The 25,510-nt window shown below is 39.4% G+C and overlaps 1 protein-coding gene across 1 annotated transcript in view; it reads left to right on the top strand.

Annotated features, from left to right (window-relative positions):
* The window catches only part of atf6 (activating transcription factor 6), a 68,474-nt gene extending 43,400 nt beyond the window's left edge, over positions 1–25,074 (top strand). Inside the window, exons 15-16 of the mRNA XM_003219841.4 lie at positions 14,901–14,985; positions 22,746–25,074. Coding sequence (XP_003219889.2) covers positions 14,901–14,985; positions 22,746–22,933 — 273 coding nt within the window. The 3' untranslated portion in view covers positions 22,934–25,074. The remainder of the gene's footprint in view (positions 1–14,900; positions 14,986–22,745) is intronic.
* The last annotated feature ends 436 nt before the right edge of the window (positions 25,075–25,510 follow it).

Raw genomic sequence — 25,510 nt, 5'->3', positions numbered from 1 at the left:
CACAAGAAACCTCTACTGTTACTTGAATAAATATAATATTATAGATAGATTTACTTTTGTAGGAATCTAAATATTATTCACTTCAGATACCAAACTGCATAAGAATAAAATTATATTCAAATTATACTTTGTTTTGTTGCTTGTCAGCAGATGGAGCACTTGTTTAACTTTATTTGAAAACCATGACTTTCAAATTCTCTATTGTGAGGAAATCAGCTAATTCTAATTCTAATATACTTACCATTGCTTCACACAAATAAATAAGTAAGCACTAAGATTACCACATTAAACGAATCTAATGTGCCCCCAAATTTTGGGAAGGTAATTTAGCCAAAAAAAATTTGAGTATTAGATTTGAGTAAATACGGTATTTTAATAGATCGCTTCTGATATACTCCTAATCTAAAAATCTGCCTAGTCTACCCTGCCTTTCTACCAAGAGCCAGTTTCTAATTGTAATCCTCAGTCTTGCCATCTTATATTCTTCTTTTTCAGCCATCGCATTCACACTCTCCAACCTATTCCAATATTCTGCCTCACATTCATTCCTGATTCTTCCCTGTTATTATATTACTTATTCTACACGTATAACAAACCAGTCCTTAGTTATTCTAAAATGAAACTTGTAAACTAATAAGGCACCGTACATGCTCCTTCCAAAAGTAGCACATTGTGGAGAAAGTTCTAGAGAAGCTTCTTCTGTATTACTAATCTTAACATTGAGCAATCTTGTGATAATTTGTAGTAAATTAGTAAACTAGTAAATATTTATGGTTTTAGTAAAAAGGTAAAGGTTTCCCCTGACGTTAAGTCCAGTCATGTCTGACTCTGGGGGTTGGTGCTCATCTCCATTCTAAGCCGAAGAGCTGGCGTTGTCTGTAGACACCTCCAAGGTCATGTGGCCAGCATGACTGCATGGAGCGCTGTTACCTTCCCGCCGGAGCAGTACCTATTGATCTACTCACATTGGCATGTTTTCGAACTGCTAGGTTGGCAGGAGCTGGAGCTAACAGCGGCTGCTCACGCCGCTCCCAGGGTTTGAACCTGGGACCTTTTGGTCTCCAGCTCAGTGCTTTAACGCACCTCATCACCAGGGTAGTCGTTAACGTATTTTTAGCAGTTGCTGTGGCATTTCACCCACCACATCTGCACATTTAGCCTAATTCAGGATTTTGGGAATGGGGTAGGAAATGCTAATGTACACATTGTCCTTATATATAGGACAATTGCCTGTCTTTAAACCTTGGGCAGTTAACTGACCTTGTTGCTAAAATGCAAAAAAAGTGTGCCTAAACTAAAGATGACTTAGTTGACTTCTTGAAATGCAATCTCCTGTTTGAAATTGCTGTAGAAAACCCACATGTTTCTATCTACCCAGATAACCTCATGAGAATGCTACGTTTCTCAAAAAAACAGGATGATGTATTCAAAGTAATATCAATTTTGCTTATAGAGTACATTGCGGAAGTTTTTGTTCAACAGGATATATGTGGATTCATTTTCTTGTGACAGGGACCTTAATCTAGTCAAATTATAACTGTATCTGCGAACCCTATTAGATCAACATAGTGATACATGGATAGAACAAGAACATACAGTTTTATCAAGGTATGTAGTGGGCAGAGAATGGAATAGAGCAGGCCTGCACAACCTCTGGCCTGTGGGTCAGATGCTACCTACCACAGGCTTCCTTGCGGTCTACAGAAGGCAGACAGGGGAAGAGAAGAGTATTCCCCTTCTTCCTTGGTGTTGAGAACTGCATAACACTGACGAAGGGAATGGATTTCCTCTTGCTGGTCAGCCCTTTCTCTGAAATGTACATAAAAGACAATTACATTGAAATTGATTCGTTGCTCGGTGTCAGCTAATATGCTAACAGAAGATCAGTTTGTCTGCATCTTTCTCTGAGGCAGAAAGTGTGACTCACTTAAGACAATCATTTATTATTATTATTATTATTATTATTATTATTATTAAGATTTTATTTGTATTCCACCCTATCTCCCCAGGTATATATATCCAGTGTTATCTGGGTATGCATTTTCTAATGTTAATTATTACAAATTCTCATTGTTAGCATTATAGTTTTATGATTGCTAAGTGGTACAAGCTAGAATGCATTTTCAGGTTTTCTTACTGTTTATATTAATTAGCCAAGTTATTTTTTCACATTAATGTGACTTCATCTATACACATAATAACAGTGAAAATATGTATATGTGTTTGTAGCTCCCACTTCCACAAATAGCTATAGCTCACACTATGCAGGAGACACCAATGGCCCTCCCTCCAATGACATTGCAGGACCCCTGCCAGTTTCCTCCATAAACACAAGACTTCCCACTACCCAAGTGAAGGCTTTCATACGGGGATAATTCCATCCTAGATTGTATGTGTTTCCTCCACCACGGACATCCCAGTATTTCATACTCTCACCATTGGTGTGGAATTTGCATGACCCCTTCCTATTCTTTTCTGTGGTGCACAACAAACAGAGCCGAATTGATCAGTAACTGAACATACTGGAAGGATTTGGGGGACTGACTCGACATGATGGAAGTTGTAGTTCGCCCTGCATCAAGACAGAGCACTGTGACTTCGACCAGCATTGGACTTGGACCACATTAGGCACACAGAATTCCCATAACCAATAAAAAATACTTGAGAGATTTGGGGGTAATTGACCTTGATTTATAGGAGATGTAGCTCACATCTAGAGAGTATTGTGAACCCAAAGAACAATGGATCTGCACCAAACTTGGCACATGTACCCGATATGCCCAAATTTGAATACTGGTGGGTTTGGGGAGAAATTGCCCACTAAAGATGGACCTGGACTTAACTTGCCACACAGAACCTCCATGATGAACCGAACCTATTGGAGGGAAGTGAGGGGGACTGATACACGATGGTGGGAGCTGTAGTTCATCCTGCAGTCAGAGAGCACATTGAACCCCACCGATGATACACCTAGAGCAAACTTGCCGAACCTGACAAACTTTAATTACTGATGGAGTTTCAGGGGCTTAACCTGGCAAGCTGTGAGTTGTAGTTCACCCACAACCTTATGCATTTTGTAAAATAAAAAATGACTTTTTCAAATAGCCTGTACCCAAGTTAGTAATAAATAAAAATACATAATAAGTGTAATTAATTTATATTAATTGAAGCTTCCCTTTTTATAATATGTTTCTTGCAGAGTAGTTAATTTATTAATTATACCTTTACTTGGAAAGTGCCCTAAAACTCTATCTGTGGCCTGAAAACTTTCACCTATTTTAATTTCACCCTTATTATTGCCAAGTTGTGCAAGCCTGGAATACAGGACCAAGGTACCGTAGCAGTGGAATTGTGTTTTTCCTCTTCCGTTAAGATTTTAGTTCAGTGAAATTTGTATTCCTTTGTTTAGACAGACTTATGTTCCAAAGAAAATAGTGCTGTGTCCTTCAATGCTACAATTTGGTGATGCTTCATAACTTAAAATGCATACTTTGTTTTAGCAAGGATGGTGTATGACATATTCTTCCTGGCAGATAGTGTTGGTGATGTGCATTTGATGTTCTGTTTTATATTCTAGTTATCATTACAAAAAGGAGTTGCCACTTAAAGCCAAACTGTCCTGGTCATAGTTTATCTCACAAAAAACTTACAGATGAAAAGTAGGCAGCTCCCAAACTAGAAGATGTGTATTGTGCATCTGTTGCTGTGCTAAGCAAGTGTGAGCTCGTAAAATAATTTGTTTACTCAGGCTGTGTTATCATGTACTGTAGTCGACATTATTCCAGAAGTGGCAGAGGCAGTCTCTAGAGCAATGATGGGCAACTTTTTGCGCTTGGTGTGTCAAAATTCACCAAAAAACCTAGCATGACTGGGGTGGTGTGTCACTTCAAGAAAAAACCCCATAATTTCGCAATATGTATAGTTTAAATAACAAAAATATATAATTGTAATATATAACTGTATTTAATAAATCAAAAACTATTTACTACCATTATTTCCATGTGCAACAATCTGTGGTGCCTCTTGCCGTTTCCATGCTGATTTCTCTCTATTCTAGTTTCAATGTAGTCATGAATAATGAATAATATAATAACATAATAGTAATAATATAATAAACTACAATAATAATAGAATAATAATAGAATGTAATGTGCATAATTCCCATGGAGTAAACAACAAAAGCACTGGACCAAATCACACCAAATTTGGCCACAAAAGACATAGTAATCCAATCAATCTGCATGCGGCAGCGTGTCAGCAAAAATGGCTAGGCGTGTCAGTGCTGACACGCGTGTCATAGGTTGGCCATCACTGCTCTAGAGAATGCATTTGCAAAGTTTGGTTACATTAGAAACACAGTTGGCAGCTTTCATTTGAAAACCAAAAGAGAAATTTTTTCTTTCATATAACTATATACCTAATTCACCAAGAAGTAAACCTTCTTCTTTTGCACTCTGATTGATATGTGCCAAAACAAAGAGAAGTTTACTATATGTTATAAATGGATCAAATAGGATGACTTCTTACATTTTAAACTGTGTAATTTTTTTAGATTTCAAGCTTGCCTAGAGCTCTGCTTTTAGACAATGTTTTTAAGTTACAGATAGTTCTTGGCATAGCTTTTCTGAAGGCGTAATAGTGTGTGTGGAATTCTTGGTAGAGTGGGTTATGCAAGCGACGTGAGCTCCTCAGTACTGGCAGCTTCTAAGTTAAACATCAATTTCCTCCCACCAAAACCTGAGGCTTGGTACACCATTCAGATAACTTTTCTTGACAATCCAATCATGAGACTCATCCCACCAGGTTTCAGGCATGCTTGTTGCATTCTATTTGCTTTACTGTATGTAGAGTTCAGGTCCATCTTGTTTATTTCCCATGTTTTGTGCATTAATGCATAAACATCTAAGGCCATGAATCATTTCCCCTTAGCTGCTTATTTAATTTTTTCCCTTCACACAACTGCGTTCTTATACTTTTTGTCTAGTTTGCTCCTTAACAGTTGAGTTATTATCTTGAGAACCTGATGAACTCCTGCCTTCAATAATTTCTCTCTCTCGCTCATATTCATTTTAAAATGCTCCTGATCAGTTTTCGGAGTGTCTTAACAAAGATGTTTCTATCAACTTCCAAGAACTGCAAACCATCACTCACCAAAAGTCCATCTTTGTGGAACCACAGATCATGGACCAAGAAGCCAAATTGCTCATGGTACCATCATCTTTGGAGCCAGGTATTCATATCTATTCCTGGGCCATATTCTTCAACTGGGAGGAGACACAATCCATGCATCAAGGCCCTTCAGCTTCCTGTCCGGAGCCTTGTAATCCCTTGCTTTACAATATCATTAATTCTCATGTGGGCCAAAAGGAAGGTGTATGGCACTGGGCTTGACATGTCTTGCTGGCCTCTCTCTTATGTCATGATTTTTACCCCATGGAAACAGCCCGTCTCTGGAGTCATTATGTCATAGTGCAAGTCACTGCTTCCTACCACCACCACACGTCTTCTTGGAGGATTGGCAGGGCCTATTCTATATGCTGGCTCTTCCAGGGGTACTAGCACATTTCCTGAAAAGTGACACTGTTACGCTTATTCTTGTTCCTCATCATCAATGATGGTGAAGAAAGCTTCAAATTGATTGTGTCATTCCAAATTTGCAGAATGATTTCTGGTCTTTATATTCCTACTTGTCACTTTCCTCCAAATGTCTACTTTCTGTGTTTGGGAACTGACCATCTCCTCAGGGCCTGTACCAATTTCTTGACTGTTTTTTTTTCTTTTTTGGTGTTGGAGATAAAGATGATGGTGTTGATAATAATATTTATTTCTTGCTCTGTATCATAAGATCTCAGCACTGTGTGCAAGTCAATGAGACAGGCTGGCATACTCTCCAACTACAAGGAGTATTTGTATCTAACTGGAACAATTATTCATGTAGTCATTTCATTATTGTAAAGTGTTTTTTTATCTAGGGAAGGCAGTAGATTGTTTAGAATAAGCAAATATACCTGGGAAAGCTGTCAACCAGGAGTGCTTTTTTAAAAATTGTGTAAGAAGCGACTTGAGCGACTTGCAAGTTGCTTCTAGTATGAGAGCATTGGCCGTCCACAAAGACATTGCCCAGGGGACGCCTGGGGGGCTTCTCTCATGTCCCCGCAAACTAGAGCTGCCAGATGGGATCTCATCCCTTCTCACAGATTCAAACTACCAACCTTCAGATCAACAACCCAACCTTTAGGTCAGCAGTTCAGCCAGCACAAGGGTTTAACCCATTGCACCAGTGCTGTGTACCAGTTAGAATTTGTGTCAAATAAACATGTTCTAGTTAGAGCATGAGACCCCACTGGCACATTCGGGGCAACTTTAGTACATTACACTTGCTTGCGGTATCCAACCTGAAATGTTTTAGTTTATAAGAATTAGTGTAATCTTTGTGGAATAGAAAGAAGACTCATAACGCTGGAGTTCAGCAACTTATATTCTGAACCATTATAACTCTGAAATGATACTCTTGTGCAGTCATTAATATCATCAACCATGCTAAGCTCTGGCAACCCGTGTGACTCACTCTTCCAAAATTACTTTTGCAGCTCTGACTTATGTCCCAGAATCCATCAGCATTTGGAACTCTACTTCTGCAAAACAAATGGAAGAGAGTCTTGTATCCAATTTACTAGCCTCACCCCCCCCCCCCAAATATTGCAAGGTGTCTTTCAATCAGCCTTATTCTTGCTCTAAATAGGGCTGACAGAACTGAAGTGGAAATGGGTCAGAATAGATTGAAAGAAATGTCTTTCACTTCTTTTCTCCAAGTTCTTTGCAGCTTTCTAATAATACCAATTTGCAACAAAATTAAATTCTTACAATATGTGCACAATTGTGTTGCTTCTCCGACAATGTAAGATTTTCCTTCTTTTCTCCCCACCCAATACATTTGGCAGAAACATATAAGTATCCTTAAATGACTTTTACTTTGAATATGTAAACCCACAGTTCCATGTTTTGATGATTTCCAGCTGCATTTTTTCTGGCTCCCTTGGGCACTATTTCAGTTATTGATTCAACTAAGGGGAACACTGTTCAGGGTATTAGACACCCTCTACACCAGGCAGGCTGTATTGAAGAAGTACTAAACTTCTCTCTTGCATGCAGTTATGTTTTCCAGAATTAAGTTCTTACAGATGAAGCTCTCTTTTCCCGCTTTAAGATTTATATATTTTGCCAAGTGTGCAGTTATACAACAGTGTTATAAAAGTCCAGGTGCAGCAGTTGTGAGCATACCAATGCCAGCAAATCATAGCGTTTCCTGCTGACCAAGATATAATAGCTGTGCTAATTATTGTTAGCTTTTTAGATGCTTGTAATCCTTTGCGGAAAAAATGTTATACAGTAGAGTCTCTCTTATCCAATATCTGCTTATCCAATGTTCTGTATTATCCAACACAGTTTGCCTTTTAGTAGTCAATGTTTTTGTAGTCAATGTTTTCAATACATTGCAATGTTTTGGTGCTAAATTCATAAATACAGTAATTACTGCATAACATTACTGTGTATTGAACTGCTTTTTTCTGTCAATTTGATGTAAAACATGATGTTTTGGTGTTTAATTTGTAAAATCATAATGTCATTTGATGTTTAATAGGCTTTTCCTTAATCCCTCCTTATTATCCAACATTTTAACTTATTATTTAACTTATCCAACGTTCTGCCGGCCGGTTTATGTTGGATAAGTGAGACTCTACTGTACTTAAATATAGAGGTGTGTAACTAACCCAGCTTTTCTTTCCCTTTATTAAAAATGTTTCTGAACAAAAGAACATACCTAGATTTACACATTCCTGATACAGAAGTATCAATGACTACACATCCCAGGGTCTCAGATAGGAATGGAGGGCATATAATCACACACACACACCCGGCTTTGATTATTCAGTCTGAATTTCTCTCTGGAATTTTTCAATTGGACTGACTGGACAGTAATTGTTTAGGGTCCTCTTTTTCCCATTTTTTTGAAGATCGGGACAACATTTGTCTTCCTCCTCCTTTGCTGGAACTTCTCCTGTTCTCGAGGAATTCTCAAATATGATTGCCATTGGTTTTGAAATTACTCCTGCCAGTTCTTATATGCCCTTGGATGTTGTTCATCTAATCCAGGGCACTTGAATTCATTTTGATTAGCCAGATATTCCTGTACTGCCTCTTTATCTATTCTGTGCTGCATTTCCCCATTCTCTGCAAGTTGAGCACTTTTAACCTTTCTGGGGAAAGATTGAGGTAAAGAAGATGTTGAACAGTTCTGCCTTTTCTTTGTCCTCCATATAAAGTTGAATATTATAAATAAATAAATAAATCTTTATTTCTAGAACCCACCCCCCCCCCCTCGCAGAAGGGACTCAGGGCAATTTACACGCAGAAAAAAGGCAAACATGCAATGCCCAAAATCATATAAACACATCAAAAATCAAAGTAATATCCAATAATCAGTAAATTTAGCAAAGTATAGCAAACTATAGCAAAAGTATAAAATAATCCAATAGACGTGATAATACTAATAACATGAATTAACATTAAAACATATACCCAGTAAGACAATTAAAATACATTAGAAATGGCTATCGTAAGTGTTCACTTAAAATATGTCATAACTGCCATGAGGTGAAAATACATTAGCCACCAATCTGATGGAATTAATTTAAAGTGTCTTAGTCCTCCTCCTCTCCATATGCTAAAATATATCAGTGCGTTTTCAAGGGTTTTTTAAAGGAAGGTGGGGGCTGTTTTTATTTCTCTAGGGAGGGAGCTCCAGAGATGGGGAGCAATCACGGACAAGGCTCCTTCTCTCGTTCCCACCAGCCACACTTGAGATAAGGGTGGGACCAAGAGCGGGGCCTCCTCCAATGACCACAGTGCTCTCAATGGCCTAAATGGGGAAATGCAATCAGACAAATAGCCTGGACCCGAACCTCCTTCATTAAACAAAAGTTCCTTTCCTGTAGTAAACAGCATGCATATAAAGGAAGAGGACTAAGCTCTTTATGAGCTCTATGAAACTTGTGGTTTTGGATGTAGCTGAATATCCTAGATAACTTTTGACCAAGCTGACAAGGACAGATAGGAACTGGAGTTCAACAATACTTGAAGGGTCACAAATTCCCTTAGCCTACTATTGCTCTTGGGGAGTTGACTACAACATATCTCCTATGGTTAGTGTGAGCAAAGGGATGGACAACTGTGTTGTGCTCAGGCCACCTTCTTCTGCCCCTGGACCCTCCATACAGACAGCCAAAAAAAGAAATCTGTATCAAATAAGAAAGTGGCACTTTGCTCACTGCAATTTTAGAAGAACACTCCAAAGTCTTTACAGTCCTTTCAGGCTCTCCTTGTTTCTGTACTTGGGACCACATTGGGGAGAGTGTCTTTTTCCCATTGAAGCAAAGTTGATTCCAAACTATTGATGCTGTTAATAGTCTATGACCATCCATTAAGATTTCTTTGCACATTGTGTTCCTTAGGGATCAGCTATCTGGATTCATATATATCTTTCCTGAACATTTTGACTAATGTGAAGTGTCTCCAAGGTAAATCTCAATGTTAGTTGCCAGAACTAAAACTGAGATGAAGATTATTTGCTCCTGGTCAGTCGAGTGCTGAAATGTGCTGCTTCTTCACTGTCCCATCATGTTTCATCTTGAGTCATCTATCACTAGGCAGGTTTTGTTTCTGGTCACTTGTTACCCACTGTCAACCATTAAGCTTTGCATCTGCTGGACTCTATACGCTTCAGCTCCCAGTCTCATTTCCTTGGTCTTTTATTCAAATCTCAGGAAATCTGAAAAACTTGTCCAGAATGGTCACTGTGAAACAATGCAAACTATTTGTTGACTGCTCTTAAACTGTGGTGATTAACTAATTCTTATAAAATCCTGTCTGGAACTGTCAGAACAAAGCAGTCTGAAATATTACACCTTTCAATTAGCTCAGGGATTGGACAGTTTCTGGTAGAATGCTTAAATAAAACCATATTGTTGTCTCTTAAAATATAAAAACAGATTTGGTAGACTAGCCATTGGAATTGGAATCTCATCAACACTAAGGAAAGTACTAGTCTGAAAAATATATTAAGAATATTGGGTACTGTTTTGTTTTGTTTTGGAGAAATGTGAAACTTTTTATAAAAATACTATTATTCTAAATTAAGTTTTTAAAAGCTCTGTTAATTATAACATTTAAAAACCTTTTTGCAAAAGTTTTAAGATTCTGGACTTGTTTAATATTTTGAATTGTGCTATTTCAAAGACATAGATTACAAATCAAAGCAAGCTGAAGGACACTTCTGGGCTTATTAAGCAACTGTTTTACTTTCTAACTGGATCTTCTCTCTCTCTTTCTATCTCTTTTTTTTAAAGTAATTTTCCTCTTGATTAAATTCAGATACCTAAATAGTCTTCCTATTGTAAAATTATTTCAATAGTCTGTAGTCTGTTAAGGTCATTTGAAATGCTGATGCTCTTATCTGAAGTATTAGATGCCTCTCTTAATTTGATATCATCTGCAATTCATTTATGAAGGTCTCAAATAGCACTAGGCCCAGGACAGAACTGTGTGGTACCACACTAGTTGTTTTTCTCCGGGATAGAGACATTCACAAGCACCCTTTGGGTTTGGTTAGTTAACCAGTTCCCAATTCACCTAACAGAAGCATTGGTGTGTATTCTTTGGTTTTGGCTAGCAACCCATTACAAATTAATCTAACTTACATTGTTTTGCCCAAAATTACTAACTTGTTTACAGAAATATCATGGGAAAATTTGTTGAAGGCCTTACTGAAATGCTACATCTTTTTCGTGGTCTTAATGAAACACACAACTGGGTTTCAACTCCACATACTCAGTTACATCACCAGAACCATCTGAAAGTACTAAGCAGAAAATGTTTTGATGGTAACCCCGCCCACCTTCCATTGGGTATAAATACTGTGGTTGCTGCCAAAACCCTCATTTACTTTTCATCTGTAGCTGCAGCAGCCTGCTAGAGAAGCCTCAAGTCTACAGACTATTTCTTCGTCTTTGATTAGTTTTTTCTTTGGACTTCTTCCCATGTGGCCCCATCTTCAATCAGAGAGCCAACCCTCCGACCTTGGAATGGACAGTGGACTGTCTGTTCCCCAAAAGCTATGTCACCATCAACTCATTTCAAGTGGTGTGTAGATTGCAGTGGCAAGCACAGCAAGTGATTCCTTATCTTCTTTGAGATCTGGAGCTCATCGTCAACACCTGCAAGTTAGTTCTTCAACCAGCTTGCTTATTAAGCTTTTTTGGTGTGATCATTGTCTTTGAAGAAAAAGAAGCCTTCACATCCTTCAGTTTCAGAGATGGCACAGAATGTCCTGCAAGGGACATTCAAGTTGTTTTGGACCTCACGATTTTTTGCTGATATCTTTCACAGACCTTCATTTTCTGGTAGAATCTAAGGAATCATATATGCACTGGAATGCCTTTCCACCTTCTTCAACCATCAGATTCATCTTTGATCTATTTGCGGGACCTGCTGCACAGGTTTGACCATCCATGGACTCAGAACACTGATACCACATACATTTTCTCAAGCTTCTCATTGTTTTCAAAGCACTCAGGGCATATGAACTTGATCTTACAGACCATGTAGTGATGTGATATATGAACAAACAAGGAAGGGCAAGATCTTCTGCTCTTTTGTATTCCACAATCAGGATTTGTAATTGGTGAATTCCTCAAGGAATCTATCTGACTGCACTACACTTACCTGGAGAACAAAAATAGATGGCAGACACTCTGAGCCAATCATCAAAACCTGCCATGAGTGGCATTTGCATGTGGAAGCCCTGTTGCTATTATTCCTGGAATGGGGAACTCCAGAAATGGACTTGTTTGCCATCAAGTCCACGTTTTTGTGCTTGAATCTGTGCTCAGTCGTCAGGTCCATGTCTGTTGACATGTTTACTATTTCTCTACAGTGGTAGGTCAGGCTGATAAACGTCTTTCAACTTTTCCCAGTCATTACCAGAGTTCTAGAGAAAACCATCATGGATACCACAAGCTGCGTACTGATCATGCTGTGGTGGCCAAGATAGCACTGGTTCTCAACTCTGCTGTCTCTGTCACAACCAAGTTTCACCACTTCAATATAGTATTTATATACTATGGAAGATGGGCAGGGTTACCAGCAAACCTTTTTCTGCCTAGTGATTCCAAAGGGTTCAAACATGGTGCATGCATAGTTGTGTGAATTCAAAGAAGACTAATCAAAGAAATATAGTTACAGATAAGCAACCTGTCCTTCTTTGGTCTGTTGAACAAACATGAATTGTGGCTTTGAACGGCTGAATGGTGTTTTTCTTCCTGTTGTCATGTTTCTGACACATGCAGAGTTCATATAGAATTTATGCTAAGTCCTCCCTGATACAGTTGAAGATTGTACTGCCTCAGACTTGGTGTACATGTATGTTTGAATGGTTTCTATATCTCTACACTCATACCCGCTGCGTAGTCCTAAAGTGTAACTTGTGTTTGTGTAACTTGTGTTTGAAGCAGTGGATGAAAGTATTTTATTAGATTGATATGTTTAATGGCATTCATCAAATTATGCTCCAGCTTCAGTAGTGAGACACTGAGTTTTGAAATATGAAACAAATTACTTGGTCTTCCTGCAAGCTTAGGCAGCTTGGTTTTACAATGCATATTCAAATAATTTACATTTGTAATAAATTACTCTAGATGTATATCTGCCGCATACATCATCTTGGATTACTGTGAAAAAGTTTTTGTTAAACCTTAGAATATGTATTTAGTTACGGCCAAAAGAGGGAATAGAAATCAAGATACCCTTCATTAACAGTTTTAACACTTGAGATATAAATATCTGAAATGTATTGTTGGTAATATTAGTACAGCTAATAAACATAGAAAATTGAAACTCAAAGACTCATCACCCACTGCTTTCATGTGACATGTAAAAACAAAAGTCAAAGCACTTCACTATCCCAAAGATTTCTTTTGGGCCAACGTTTACACATCAATAAAATAACAATCTAAGGATTGTTAGACCTACATGTCTGGCAGGAGGACTGGAAAACTATCCATTTGGAAAAATGAGATGGGCAGTGTAACAGAGTACAGCAGATTAATTTTTTATGGCTGTAGCCTCCTAAACCAGATGTTCTATACATTCCAACATGCAGTCCAAGGTGATATGCTTCTTTAATCAAGCTGAAATACAGAGAAACGTTCTTGGCTATGCGGCGCCTCCTCCAGAATCTGAACACTATTAATTCTACAGTACGACACCATTGTCTGTGAGGGATACGATCCTGACCTTACTGTAAAAACAGGAAGTCATAGTAAAGGTAAAGGTTTTAAATGCTATGGAATCTTGGGAAGTTGTAGTTTTACAAATTACAACTTCCCAAGATTCCATAGCATTGAGTCATATCAGTTAAAGTAGATACACCCTTAGATTATAAACTCTTTGCAACAGGACCTGTGTACTTGTAACACTCAGGGAGCAACTTGACGTTGTGAGATCAGGCTTATTTTTTTTAAAGCACAAATTTCCTGGCCAGTAGTAATCAAAAGGATATCTTTGAACAAGTTCACACAAGTCAACCAGATTCACCCTCTCCTAATAGCTACATTAGGCTACAATAGTAGTATGGAAACCATTAACAGCTCCATTGGCAGCCAGCTTGTTTCTGAGCACAATTGATAGTTCTGGTTATAGGGTTGTTGTATGTCTTTCAGGCTGTGTGGCCATGTTCCAGAAGTATTCTCTCCTGACGTTTCGCCCACATCTATGGCAGGCATCCTCAGAGGTTGTGAGGTATGGAGAAACTAAGTAAGGAAAGGAAAGAATATATATCAGTGTAGAGTCCAGGGTGTGGCAAGAGTCCTTTGTCACTGGGAAGCCAGCATTAATGTTTCAGTTAATCACCCTAATTAGCATTGGAAAGATTTTGTCTCTTCAAAACAATAGATGGGAACCAACACTCTGAGGGCAGAAGACAGCTAATGACTGAACAAAGGATGCCCCCAGGCAAGAGACAAAATCTTTCCAATGCTAATTAGGGTGATTAACTGAAACATTAATGCTGGCTTCCCAGTGACAAAGGACTCTTGCCACACCCTGGACTCTACACAGATATATATTCTTTCCTTTCCTTACTTAGTTTCTCCATACCTCACAACCTCTGAGGATGCCTGCCGTAGATGTAGGCAAAACTTCAGGAGAGAATACTTCTGGAACATGGCCACACAGCCCAAAAGACATACAACAACCCTGTGATCCTGGCCATGAAAGCCTTCGACAACACAATTCTGGTTATGACTATAAAGCTCTATATGGTTCACGTTCAGGCGGTTTGGCAGACCAAATTTATCTGTTTGAGAAAGAGGATGCTGATTGGTATTTGTATTTTAATGAAGTCTTAATTATTTGAATTGGTGTAACTATTTTTAATACTCCTATGTTTAATTCTGTTTCAATGTTTATATATTTTCATTTTTACAGTGTACATTGGGTTTTTTTTAACATTGTTGGCTGCTTTGAGTCTCATTTAAGAGAAAAAAGTTAGGATATGAATAATAAATAAAAACTCTAGACAACTGATGTTAATTTGCATTCTTTTGAGTAGGCTTCATAGCCATATTGCTCAATGAGTTCTGATTGCCAGTTCTTGAAAATGCATTTTCCATCTGAAGCTGTGTGTGTGCGTGCATGTGGCAGTGTTTCATAAGCTTTTTAGGCAAGCACATATATGTGCTTAACTCTTGATTCCATCTGTTACAAAGCTTTACAACTTGTGAGAACACCTTTCCCTGCATATAGTTTTCCAGCCTAACTTGCAGCATGCTTCAATGTTTTTTCAGGATCACTTGTTGTTGCCTGCTACTACCCATAATAAGACCAGAAGGCCAAAGATGTCAATAGTGTTACCAGCAATAAACATCAGTGGTGAGTATTGTTGGGGAAGAAGCTGATGTTTTCCTTAAATTTTATGAAAAGTCAGGCTGTATCAACAGGCTTTAAAATATAGGCTCTCCCATGACCTAAAGTTGAAGAAGGTATTTGTAATTTTACCATGGTGATACAATTAGCATTTTTAAAAAATATGATACCATATTATACACAATGAAAGTAGTTCATACGCTGTGCTATTTCAGTATGCAGATGAAGGATCACATGTTAGAACGGTAAAGAGAAGAGGAATAGCTAAGTCTATACACACACAAAAATACTCCTCCTAAGTTTGTCCCTGGCATTGGTGTTGCAAGAAGATATGAAGAATGAAGTTTAGAAATACAGAAATATGATGCCCCCTAATCCCAAAGCCTGAAATGACACCAACTAGGAAAGACTTTCTTAACTGATTTTGCTTAATGACCAAACTGTCTTTAATAGTTTTTAAAAAGCATGTGTTTCAACTATTTATTTTATTTTATTTTAATATATATAATTTTATAATGTATTTTTAAAAAGGCAGCATATATATATATACACACACACATGCTAACATACATGTACATTTGCATATATGTAAATGCATACATATCACTTAGACACGTTAGCGGTAATACCCAGCATTTTTGGGGGGATTCATTAACTATTAAACAATTTAAAAGATTGGTTGATTAAGATGCACAACTTCAGTTTGGTTACATTTGTTGTACAGTATTTGCTCCTTAAGTATTCTTGTCTATAAGCTGGCATTTTCCTATTACAAAAGGCAACCTCATACATTTTATCTATCAAGAAGAAAGTTGGCCAAACCTTTATTCCAGCAATCCTCTGATACTTGAGACCCATACACTTTCTGGACATTTTCTCTCTCGTGAGAGAGTAAAACTGGATATTCTTTCAATGATAGCTGGGATTCTCAGGAGGCCGTATTTCATGGCCAATTCCACTGTGTTCCCATGGAGTGCTGTAATACACAAACCCTGCTTTTATTGCCTAAGACAAAAACAGAATGCCAGCCATGAATTATGACCTGCCAGGTGCTTAGCCCACACCATTTGTAATCCCAGTCAGACAGCCAAAAAGGGGGTAGTTGGTGGACTGAATTTGGTTTGGTACAGGCATTTCTTAGAAGTACCTTGGCAGCTGTTTCCCACATCACTTAAAGTAACTGACAATGCTGAGAAACAATTGCAGAGAAATGCTTGTGTTTCATTGTTTGTGGCACTTTGTGCATGCTCTATCTGCCCCTCACCAACCCCTCTGGTATTTTAACTTGGATCATGACAGATATGCGTACAAGGTTGGTTGAGATTTATAATAGGTGAAAATAAAACTCTCCGGATGCAGGTTAGCTCCAAATCCTATCATCCTTTATTGAAACCCCCTATTCCAACCTGTATGGTAAGTTGGATCATCAATGGTATGTGTACTAAGTTTGGTCCAGCTCCATTGTAGGTGGGATTCACACAGTTCTCCAAATGTGTCTGGACTCCAGTTCTCATTATCCTCATCATAAAACCTGGTTGGACTGCAACTCCCATTAACCCAAGACCTGCTTGGGTGCAACATCCATCAGGTCCAGATCTGGCCAGCTGCAAGTCCCATCAGCTGCAGTTCTGACTGGGCTGCAACTTGCAGCTCTCCTCTTAACACTTCTTAACTGGTCAGATGGCTCAGCCTTGGTGTTGGATTGTAACTCCCATCGTCCCCAGACTTCCTAGGAAGGAGTAAGGATGTTGGAAGATGTAGTCTGGAAAGTAGGCTGAGCTTTTTTGATTGCTTAGGAAGAGATTCAAGACTTCAGTCATAGATGGTAATCATGCAGCTCTTTGGATGTGACTGGCCTTCAGCTTCCATCATCATCTTATCTTATCTCACTCCCTCCTGCAACCCCACTAGTAATTTAATATGGACCATGAAGGGTATATGTACCATACTTGTTCCATATCTATTGCAAGTGGGATTCATACAGCTCTCTGGGTGTGGCTGGGCTGCAATCTCCATCATCCTCTATCAGCCTCCCTTCCCCCAAATCCCACCAGTATTTTAAGTTGGATTATGATGAGTATGTGTATTTAGATTTGATCCTGATACATCAAGCTATGTACCCTGTTTTCCCGAAAATAAGACATCCCCGAAAAATAAGACCTAGTAGAAATTTTGCTGAATTGCTAAATATAAGGCCTCCCCTGAAAGTAAGGCCTAGCAAAGTTTTTGTTTGGAAGCATGCCCAGCCCCTGCCAAACAGAACACCAGAGCATGCAGGACTGGAAATGTACATACCAGTTGTACATGGAAATAATGGTAGTAACAAGAAATTCTTGATAGGATTCAGTTTGTCTGGTTATGCTGGTTTGTGATGACAACTACTGTACAGTACATAATAAATGTTCATTTTTTGTTCAACTATAAATGTGAATTCTTCTTCATGGAAAAATAAGACATCCCCTGAAAATAAGACCTAGCACATCTTTGGGAGCAAAAATTAATATTAGACACTGTCTTATTTTCGGGGAAACACGGTAGGAGTCTTTGTGGATCAAACAAACCAACAAATGTACATACTTTGACTTTCATATACTGTATGTGCATTTACTCAAATCCAATGTGCCATCAATTGTAATGCGCACCTCAATTTTCAAAACCTTGAAACCAAAAAAATAAATCTTTGCTGCTGAATCTAATGTGCAGTGGCGAATTTGGCCAAAAAAAGGTGTGCATGGCAGTTGCTGCCTGCTTATAATTCCTTTCAAAACAAAAGTTTTGGACCACCAAACTTCAGCAATGAAGAAGAAAGCCCTTGGGATTCATCTATGCTGTAGAATGAATCCACTTTGGTTGCCTTGGTCCAGTGTTATGGAGTCATAGGAGCTGCAGTTTTACAAGGTCTTGAGCTTTCTCTGCCAAAGAATGCTGATGCTTCACCAAACTACAAATCCTAGGATCGCATAGCATTGAGCCATGGCTATTAAAGTAGAAATGATGTGCCTCAAATCGGAGCTCCTGAAGCAGCTTTCCTTTTTGCTTTGCTCAGTACTAAGATTACCATTTTTTTTTCCGTGTCAGGAGCAACTTGAGTCGCTTCTGGAGTGAGAGAATTGGCCGTCTGCAAGGATGTTGCCCAGGGGATACCCGGATGATTTGATATTTTTACCATCCTTGTCGGAGGCTTCTCTCATGTTCCCGCATGGAGCTGGAGCTGATAAAGGGAGCTCATCCGCACTCTCCCCGGGTGGGATTCGAACCTGGGGAGAGTGCGGATGAGCTCCCTCTATCAGATTACCATATGACGCAAATCTAATGCGCACACTAAATTTTGGTGAGTTAATTTAGCCAAAAAAAGGTGAGCATTAGAGCAAATAGGGAACGAGGATTTGGTAACATGTAGCAACTTTTCTGATAGAAACATTTCACAAATAGACTGGATGGTAGACACAAAGCAGCTCAGTTCAATGAGTCGTAGCATTTGCAAGACTTGAGCCGAGGGATGAGTTACAGCTGCACTACTTATGTACAAACAGTTCAACCCTCATTCTCTCTTAGCTTGCTTGAAACTTTTTTCCACTCCCATCTGATAGTTAAACTCAAGGTTTTATCTACTTTGCTATATTTTCCAACTCTACTTTCATGGTGGCCAGCTGGATAAGAGTTTGGTTGTCTGGGTTCAGTTTCTGTCAAACATATCCCAGCTCGTTTATTCAGAGGTTCTGCTTTTTCCATAGCTTATAGGACTTTCCTTTTCATTTAATGTATAATTCAACAGTACATCATAACAAACGGTGTGTCATGACACATTTGTGTGTTGGCTGCAGTGTGTGGCACGAACGTAACAAGAAACGTGTTGTCGAAGGCTTTCATGGCCGGGATCACAGGGTTGTTGTATGTCTTTCGGGCTGTGTGGCCATGTTCCAGAAGCATTCTCTCCTGACGTTTCGCCCACATCTATGGCAGGCATCCTCACAGGTTGTGAGGTATGGAGAAAACCATACCTCACAACCTCTGAGGATGCCTGCCATAGATGTGGGCGAAACGTCAGGAGAGAATGCTTCTGGAACATGGCCACACAGCCCGAAAGACATACAACAACCCTGTAACAAGAAACCTCTGCATCTATGTGAAATAAGTGCCAATTTATATTAGCAACGTTATTAAGATTGGTACAGTAGAGTCTCACTTATCCAACATTCGCTTATCCAACATTCTGGATTATCCAACACATTTTTGTAGTCAATGTTTTCAATACATCGTGATATTTTGGTGCTAAATTCATAAATACAGTAATTACTACATAGCATTACTGTGTATTGAACTACTTTTTCTGTCAAATTTGTTGTATAACATGATGTTTTGGTGCTTAATTTGTAAAATCATAACCTAATTTGATGTTTAATAGGCTTCTCCTTAATCTCTCGTTATTATCCAACATATTCGCTTATCCAACGTTCTGCCGGCCCATTTATGTTGGATAAGTGAGACTCTACTGTATTGGTAACATACAGCTTGTACAAATGGGAAACAACTTGATACTATTATGGAGCAACAACTGCTTGCCTTGTTTGGTTGCATGTTGCGATTCGCTTCTGGTTGTGAGAGAGTCAGCCGTCTACAAAGATGTTGCACAGGGAATGCCCGGATGTGTCACGATCCTGCGGGGAAGCTTCTCTCATGTCCCCCTTGTGCTTTGCTACTCTGCTGCTGAATATGCATGCCCAGTGTGGAATACGGATGTTAAAACAGTGGATGTGGCTCTTAATGAGACATGCCACATCATCACAGGATGTCTACGCCCCACACCACTGGAGAGATTATAATGTTTAACCGGCATTGCACCACCTGACATCCGCCGGGAATCTTGTGGCATCTGAGGCTGTTGCTTACTGTTTTTCATATTTTTTGTTGTCTCAAGTCTTTCCAAAGTCTCTGGTGTTTTATGCTATGGGATATTGCTGTCCTTAATTGAGGACTGTCAGCTGGAGTCCACATTTACCCAGGACAGCAGTAAACAGAAAATAATGTATATCCCATATCGTGAGAGTCTGTTCCATTTGTGTCATTATACGTAAAAAACATATTGTACAGACGTTGGCTGCTAGTTTTTCTGGATGAAAGGAGATCATTGGCTGGCTGCCACTCAGACTCCAAGTCTTTTTTTTCCTTAGGTAAAATGTTCCTAAGGACAATGACAGGCATCTTGGATATAACTTACTGTCACTTCCAGCGCCTTGCTGCTTTATAGTAGATATCAGGCATTGAGCTCAGGCGTATTTGCCTGCCAGGTTCAGTAGCCATAGAATTGGACAAGACCTGGGCACGAGGCCTAGAGGATTCACTTTTGCAAGCATTGGCAGGACTTTACCCAGCTGCAAGGGAGAACAGAGAGTAGCACTAGAAGGCCCTTCTCTACAAAATGATTATCACTGCCCTGGAGCTCTCAAAGCCTGAGAAACCACTGGCTGCTTCTTCCTCCTCTGTTTGAAAGCCCTTGGCGTCATCCAGGACCTCTTAGGCGCTAACCACAATGTCTATGCAAACTTCGATCTCAAAGTCAGCATCAGCTTTGGCGGGTTCTCCATTGTCGCCCTCAACATTGGAGCACCCCAACACGAGCCTTCCGCCCTAGCTGCTCAAAAGACTTCTGAACCCAAGGTCTCTTCAATAAGATCCCCTATGCAAGTCCCCTCTATTTCTCTGGAACTGCTTGAGTAGAAGATGAAAAGGAAGGACAGATGGTTCTTCCAGCTCTATTACACCCTGTCATTACCGTGTGTTTGGATTCCCCACATCCTTCCATGGCATTACAGTAGAGTCTCACTTATCCAACACTCATTTATCCAATGTTCTGGATTATCCAACGCATTTTTGTAGTCAATGTTTTCAATACATCGTGATATTTTGGTGCTAAATTCGTAAATACAGTAATTACTACATAGCATTACTGCGTATTGAACTACTTTTTCTGTCAAATTTGTTGTTAAACATGATGTTTTGGTTCTTAATTTGTAAAATCATAACCTAATTCAATGTTTAATAGGCTTTTCCTTAATCTCTCCTTATTATCCAGCATATTCACTTATCCAATGTTCTGTCGGCCCGTTTACGTTGGATAAGCGAGACTCTATTGTACTTCCTTCAGCAACAGGATGAATCCCGTTCATCTTTGGTTGATGTCCAATGGAGGCCTATAAAACACGGCTCTGAATCAGATGGGGAGGTCCATGATACTCCCCCTTCTCTGAACCAGAGTTTCTTAAACTATGGGTCAAGACCTCAAATATGTTAAATGTTATATGTTAAAGATTATGTACAGCTATTCCCCCCTCTTCACACCCCTCTTCACACTGGTGATACAACAGACTCATGTATAGAATTAATTTACTAACAAAACTCTGTGACCAACATATATTTTGTACTAGCTCCCATCTTTTCCCCCCTTTGTTCCCTTTTCCTTTATGTCATAAAACTGTGAAAATGAAATACAATATCATTAAAAAAGAAATGGGGAAGGGTAGGTTCAGGAAATTACAAGTACCAAGCAAAATACTGAAACATTGTAAATTAGCTGGTATGTGATTATCTAAAAAATATTGCATTAATTGGGTTGCTGTGAGTTTTCCAGGCTGTATGGCCATGCTCCAGAAGCATTCTCTCCTGACATTTTGCCCACATCTATTGTAGGCATCCTCAGAGGCTATGAGGTCTGTTGGAAACTAGGCAAGTGAGGTTTATATATCTGTGGAATGTCCAGAGTGGGAAAAAGATCTCTGTCTGTTTGAGGCAAGTGTGAATGTTGCAATTGGCCACCTTGATTTGCATTTAATGGCTTTGCATATTCAAAGCCTGGCTGATTCCTGCCTGTGGGGGATCCTTCGTTGGGAGGTGTTAGCTGGCCCTGATCATTTCTTGTCTGGAATTCCCCTGTTACTGAGTGTTGTTTATTTACAGTCCTGATTTTAGATTTTTTAAATACTGGTAGCCAGATTTTGTTCATTTTCATGGTTTCCTCCTTTCTGTGGAAATTGTCCACATGCTTGTGGATTTCAATGGCTTCTCTGTATAGTCTGATATGATAGTTGTTAGAGTGGTCCAGCATTTCGATGTTCTCAAATAATATAAAGCAGCCAGATTTTGAAGCTGTAAGGCTATTCAGTGCTAATCAAGGTGGTCAGTTGCAATATTCACACTTGCCTCAAACAGACAAGAATTCTTTCTCCCACCCTGGACTTTGTATAGATATATAAACCCCATTTGCCTACTTTCCAACAGACCTCACAACCTCTGAGGATGCCTGCCATAGATGTGGGTGAAATGTCAAGGAAATGCCGAAGGCTTTCATAGCCGGAATCACAGGGTTGTTGTGTGTTTTCCGGGCTGTATGGCCATGTTCCAGAAGTATTCTCTTCTGACGTTTTGCCCACATCTATGACAGGCATCCTCACAACCTATGAGGATGCCTGCCATAAATGTGGGTGAAACGGCATGAAACAATACTTCTGGAACATGGCCATACAGCCTGGAAAACACACAACAACCCTGTCAGAGAGAATGCTTCTGGAGCATGGCCATACAGCCCGGAAAGCTCACAGCAACCCAGTGATTCCAGCCATAAAAGCCTTTGACAACACGATGGATTAATTACTAGGAGGCTATGTTGGTTTACAAGAATAAGACATGCTAAACTTACTTTTGTTTTTTTCCTAAGACCCAGGAAGATTTTTTCTATATAGTAACATGTGTCTCTTTTCTCTCTTTTGCAGAAAAAATAATTAACGACCAAGGCTATGAAGTCATGATGCAGATAGATTGTGAAGTGATGGACACCAGGATTTTGCACATCAAAAACTCTTCCATACCTCCCTACCTTCGAGAACAGCAAAGGAATCACACTTCCTTGTACAGTTCTCCCGCAACCGTCCCAAAGGCAGCCCCTGTTATGAGAGTTTGATTCCTTTCTTGGACATGGGGACTCTTTTCCGTTCTTTCCTGTGTCTTGCTTGTAAAGGAACCGAAGCAGGAGGAGTGTGGCTGCGTGGCTCCTTCTCCTTGGCAGGAATGGTCCTTTGCACTTAATCCTCCAATTTGCCATTCTCAGCCAATGGAGAAGAAGCCATCCACTACTGGGCAACTTTGGTTAACCTATTTATAAATTATCTGGAATATGTCTTAATGGACCCCAATGTTCATTTGCCCAAACTTAGACATAGGAACATTTCCACACTTCTCTTTGCTAATGGTGCAGTTCTTGTTCTAGATCTGAGCTGAACTATTGAGGAAGTTTTTGAATTATTTTTCTACTGAATGATGTAAAAATTAATTTTGAGAGGTGTAAACTTATGGTTTGGGAAAAGAAATATTCCCAGTGCAGATGGTCATGGGACAGGTTAAAAGTGTTCAGTTTCTAAGGCTGATTTTCCGTTCCATGATGTCATGGATTCCTCACCGATCAAAAAGCACCAACTAGCCAGTTTGCAATCTAGTGCTATTTTCATATCACGGGAATTTCCTTTCATGCTAAGACAATTCCACAATTACTGTTCTCTTCTGCTGTTTGGAAGCGGTAACAACAGAGTTATAATCTTAACATTATAGAGTCGTAGATTTGGAAGAGACTATAATGGCCATCCACTCCAACCTCACGACAACAAAGAAAATGTGTTTGTCTAAGATCTTCAGAGTAGGCTCAGCTTCATCTCCAAGTTACCAGAATATGTTTTCATATAGTTCTAGTATTAGAAAACAGAAGGCTCCCTGTTAGCAGGGGCCTGTTTGGCAGCTTTAACATTCTGGTGTAAGGGTTAATATTTTTAAACGGGGCATGAGTTTTCTTCTTCATCTTTCTCAGGATGGTTATATACGCCACTGACTGGTTCAGTGCCTATAAAGCTGCTTCAGTTAGTCTGTTGTCATCCTTCCTTTTCCATCTGGGCTACGACACTGCACTGAAATTGATAAAACAAAGACTGTGGGATGTTGCTTTCTATGACATTCCTGCTCATCCTTCTCATTGAATATAGAATATGTTGGGCCTTTTTACCTGTGTATTCAATTCTTTTGACTGTCATCAATTATTACAGACTTTTCACATATGTGTTGTCAAAGCCTTTCATGGCCGGAGTCACTGGGTTGCTGTAATTTTTCCGTGCTGTATGCCCATGTTCCAGAAGCATTCTCGCCTGACATTTCGCCCACATCTATGGCAGGCATCCTCAGAGGTTGTGAGGTCTGTTTGGAAACTAGGCAAGTGGGTTTTATATATTTGTCCAGGATGGGGAAAAAAAACTCTTGTCTGTTTGAGGGAAGTGTGAATGTTGCAATTGGCCACCTTGATTAGTGTTAGTATTGAATGGCCTTGCAGCTTCAAAGGGGGGGGGGGGATTCCAGACAGGAGACAATCAGGGCCAGCTAACATCCCAATAAAGGATTCCCTCAGGCAGGAAACAACCAGACTTTGAAGCTGCAAGGCCGTTCAATTATAATCAAGGTCACCAATTGCAACATGCACACTTGCCTCAAACAGACAAGAGTTCTTTCTCCCACCCTGGACTTTCCACAGATATATAAACCCCGCTTGCCTTGTTTCCAACGGACTTCACAACCTCTGAGGATGCTTGCCATAGATGTGAGCGAAACATCAGGGGAGAATGCTTCTGAAACGTGGCCATACAGCCCAGAAAACTCACGGCAACCCATTTTCACGTATGTTTTTCTCTCTGAAATGCTCTGAAGTAGATTTTCGGATGACCCTTATACCTCAAGGCTATGTCCCTGTAGTGACCAGGAGGATTCCTTCCCTGAAAATCCCTGTGGATTCTCCAAGCAGGCACAACAGCATATGGTCACTACCAGGACATTTGGCCCAATTTTATGTCACATTCTTATTAGACGTGTCACTTTGGTCATTGCCACATTTTTGTCTGAGGCAGACAGGATTACAGAACAGTTAATTCCTGTATTATGAGAAAACATCTGACATAAGCTCTGCCTGAATGATTTGACCCAATTGCTCCAAGTGCTTTTCACTCAAATCACATGTTCTGAATTTGAACTTGTTGGGTCTAGAAATAGTAATAAAGAAATGGTGTTGTAGCTGCTGTGCAATCTAGCTTGTTTTTCTAAGGAGCGCGTCGGGTAAGGACTGAATGAGGTAAATACTGTGGGCTGGAAAAGTTGGGTTTCCTACCCAAGATAAATATAGTTTATCTTGGATAGGAAACCAAGGTCCAGCCAAAGAAAAATGCATCTCAAGATGGAGTAATGGACAGGCAGCAAGCTCTGAAATTCTTGTGGCTGAAGGGATGAACCAAAGTCTTCATACAATAAAAAATCTAAGCTAAACAGTCATATAAAATCCAGAGTATCTGCTTTGAACTAGATTATATGGCAGTGTAGATTCATAATCCCGTGCAAATCAGATAATTTGGATTATCTAATTTGATAATCTGGATTTAAACTCTTTTTTTAAAAAAAATAAAAGAAGCCTCCCAGGTTGTATTATGGATTCAAACAATGAACATTGCCTAGA

Source organism: Anolis carolinensis, chromosome 4 (assembly GCF_035594765.1).
Source record: "Anolis carolinensis isolate JA03-04 chromosome 4, rAnoCar3.1.pri, whole genome shotgun sequence".
Taxonomy (NCBI): Eukaryota; Metazoa; Chordata; class Lepidosauria; order Squamata; family Dactyloidae; genus Anolis; species Anolis carolinensis.
This window is presented reverse-complemented; position numbering and strand designations above follow the sequence as displayed.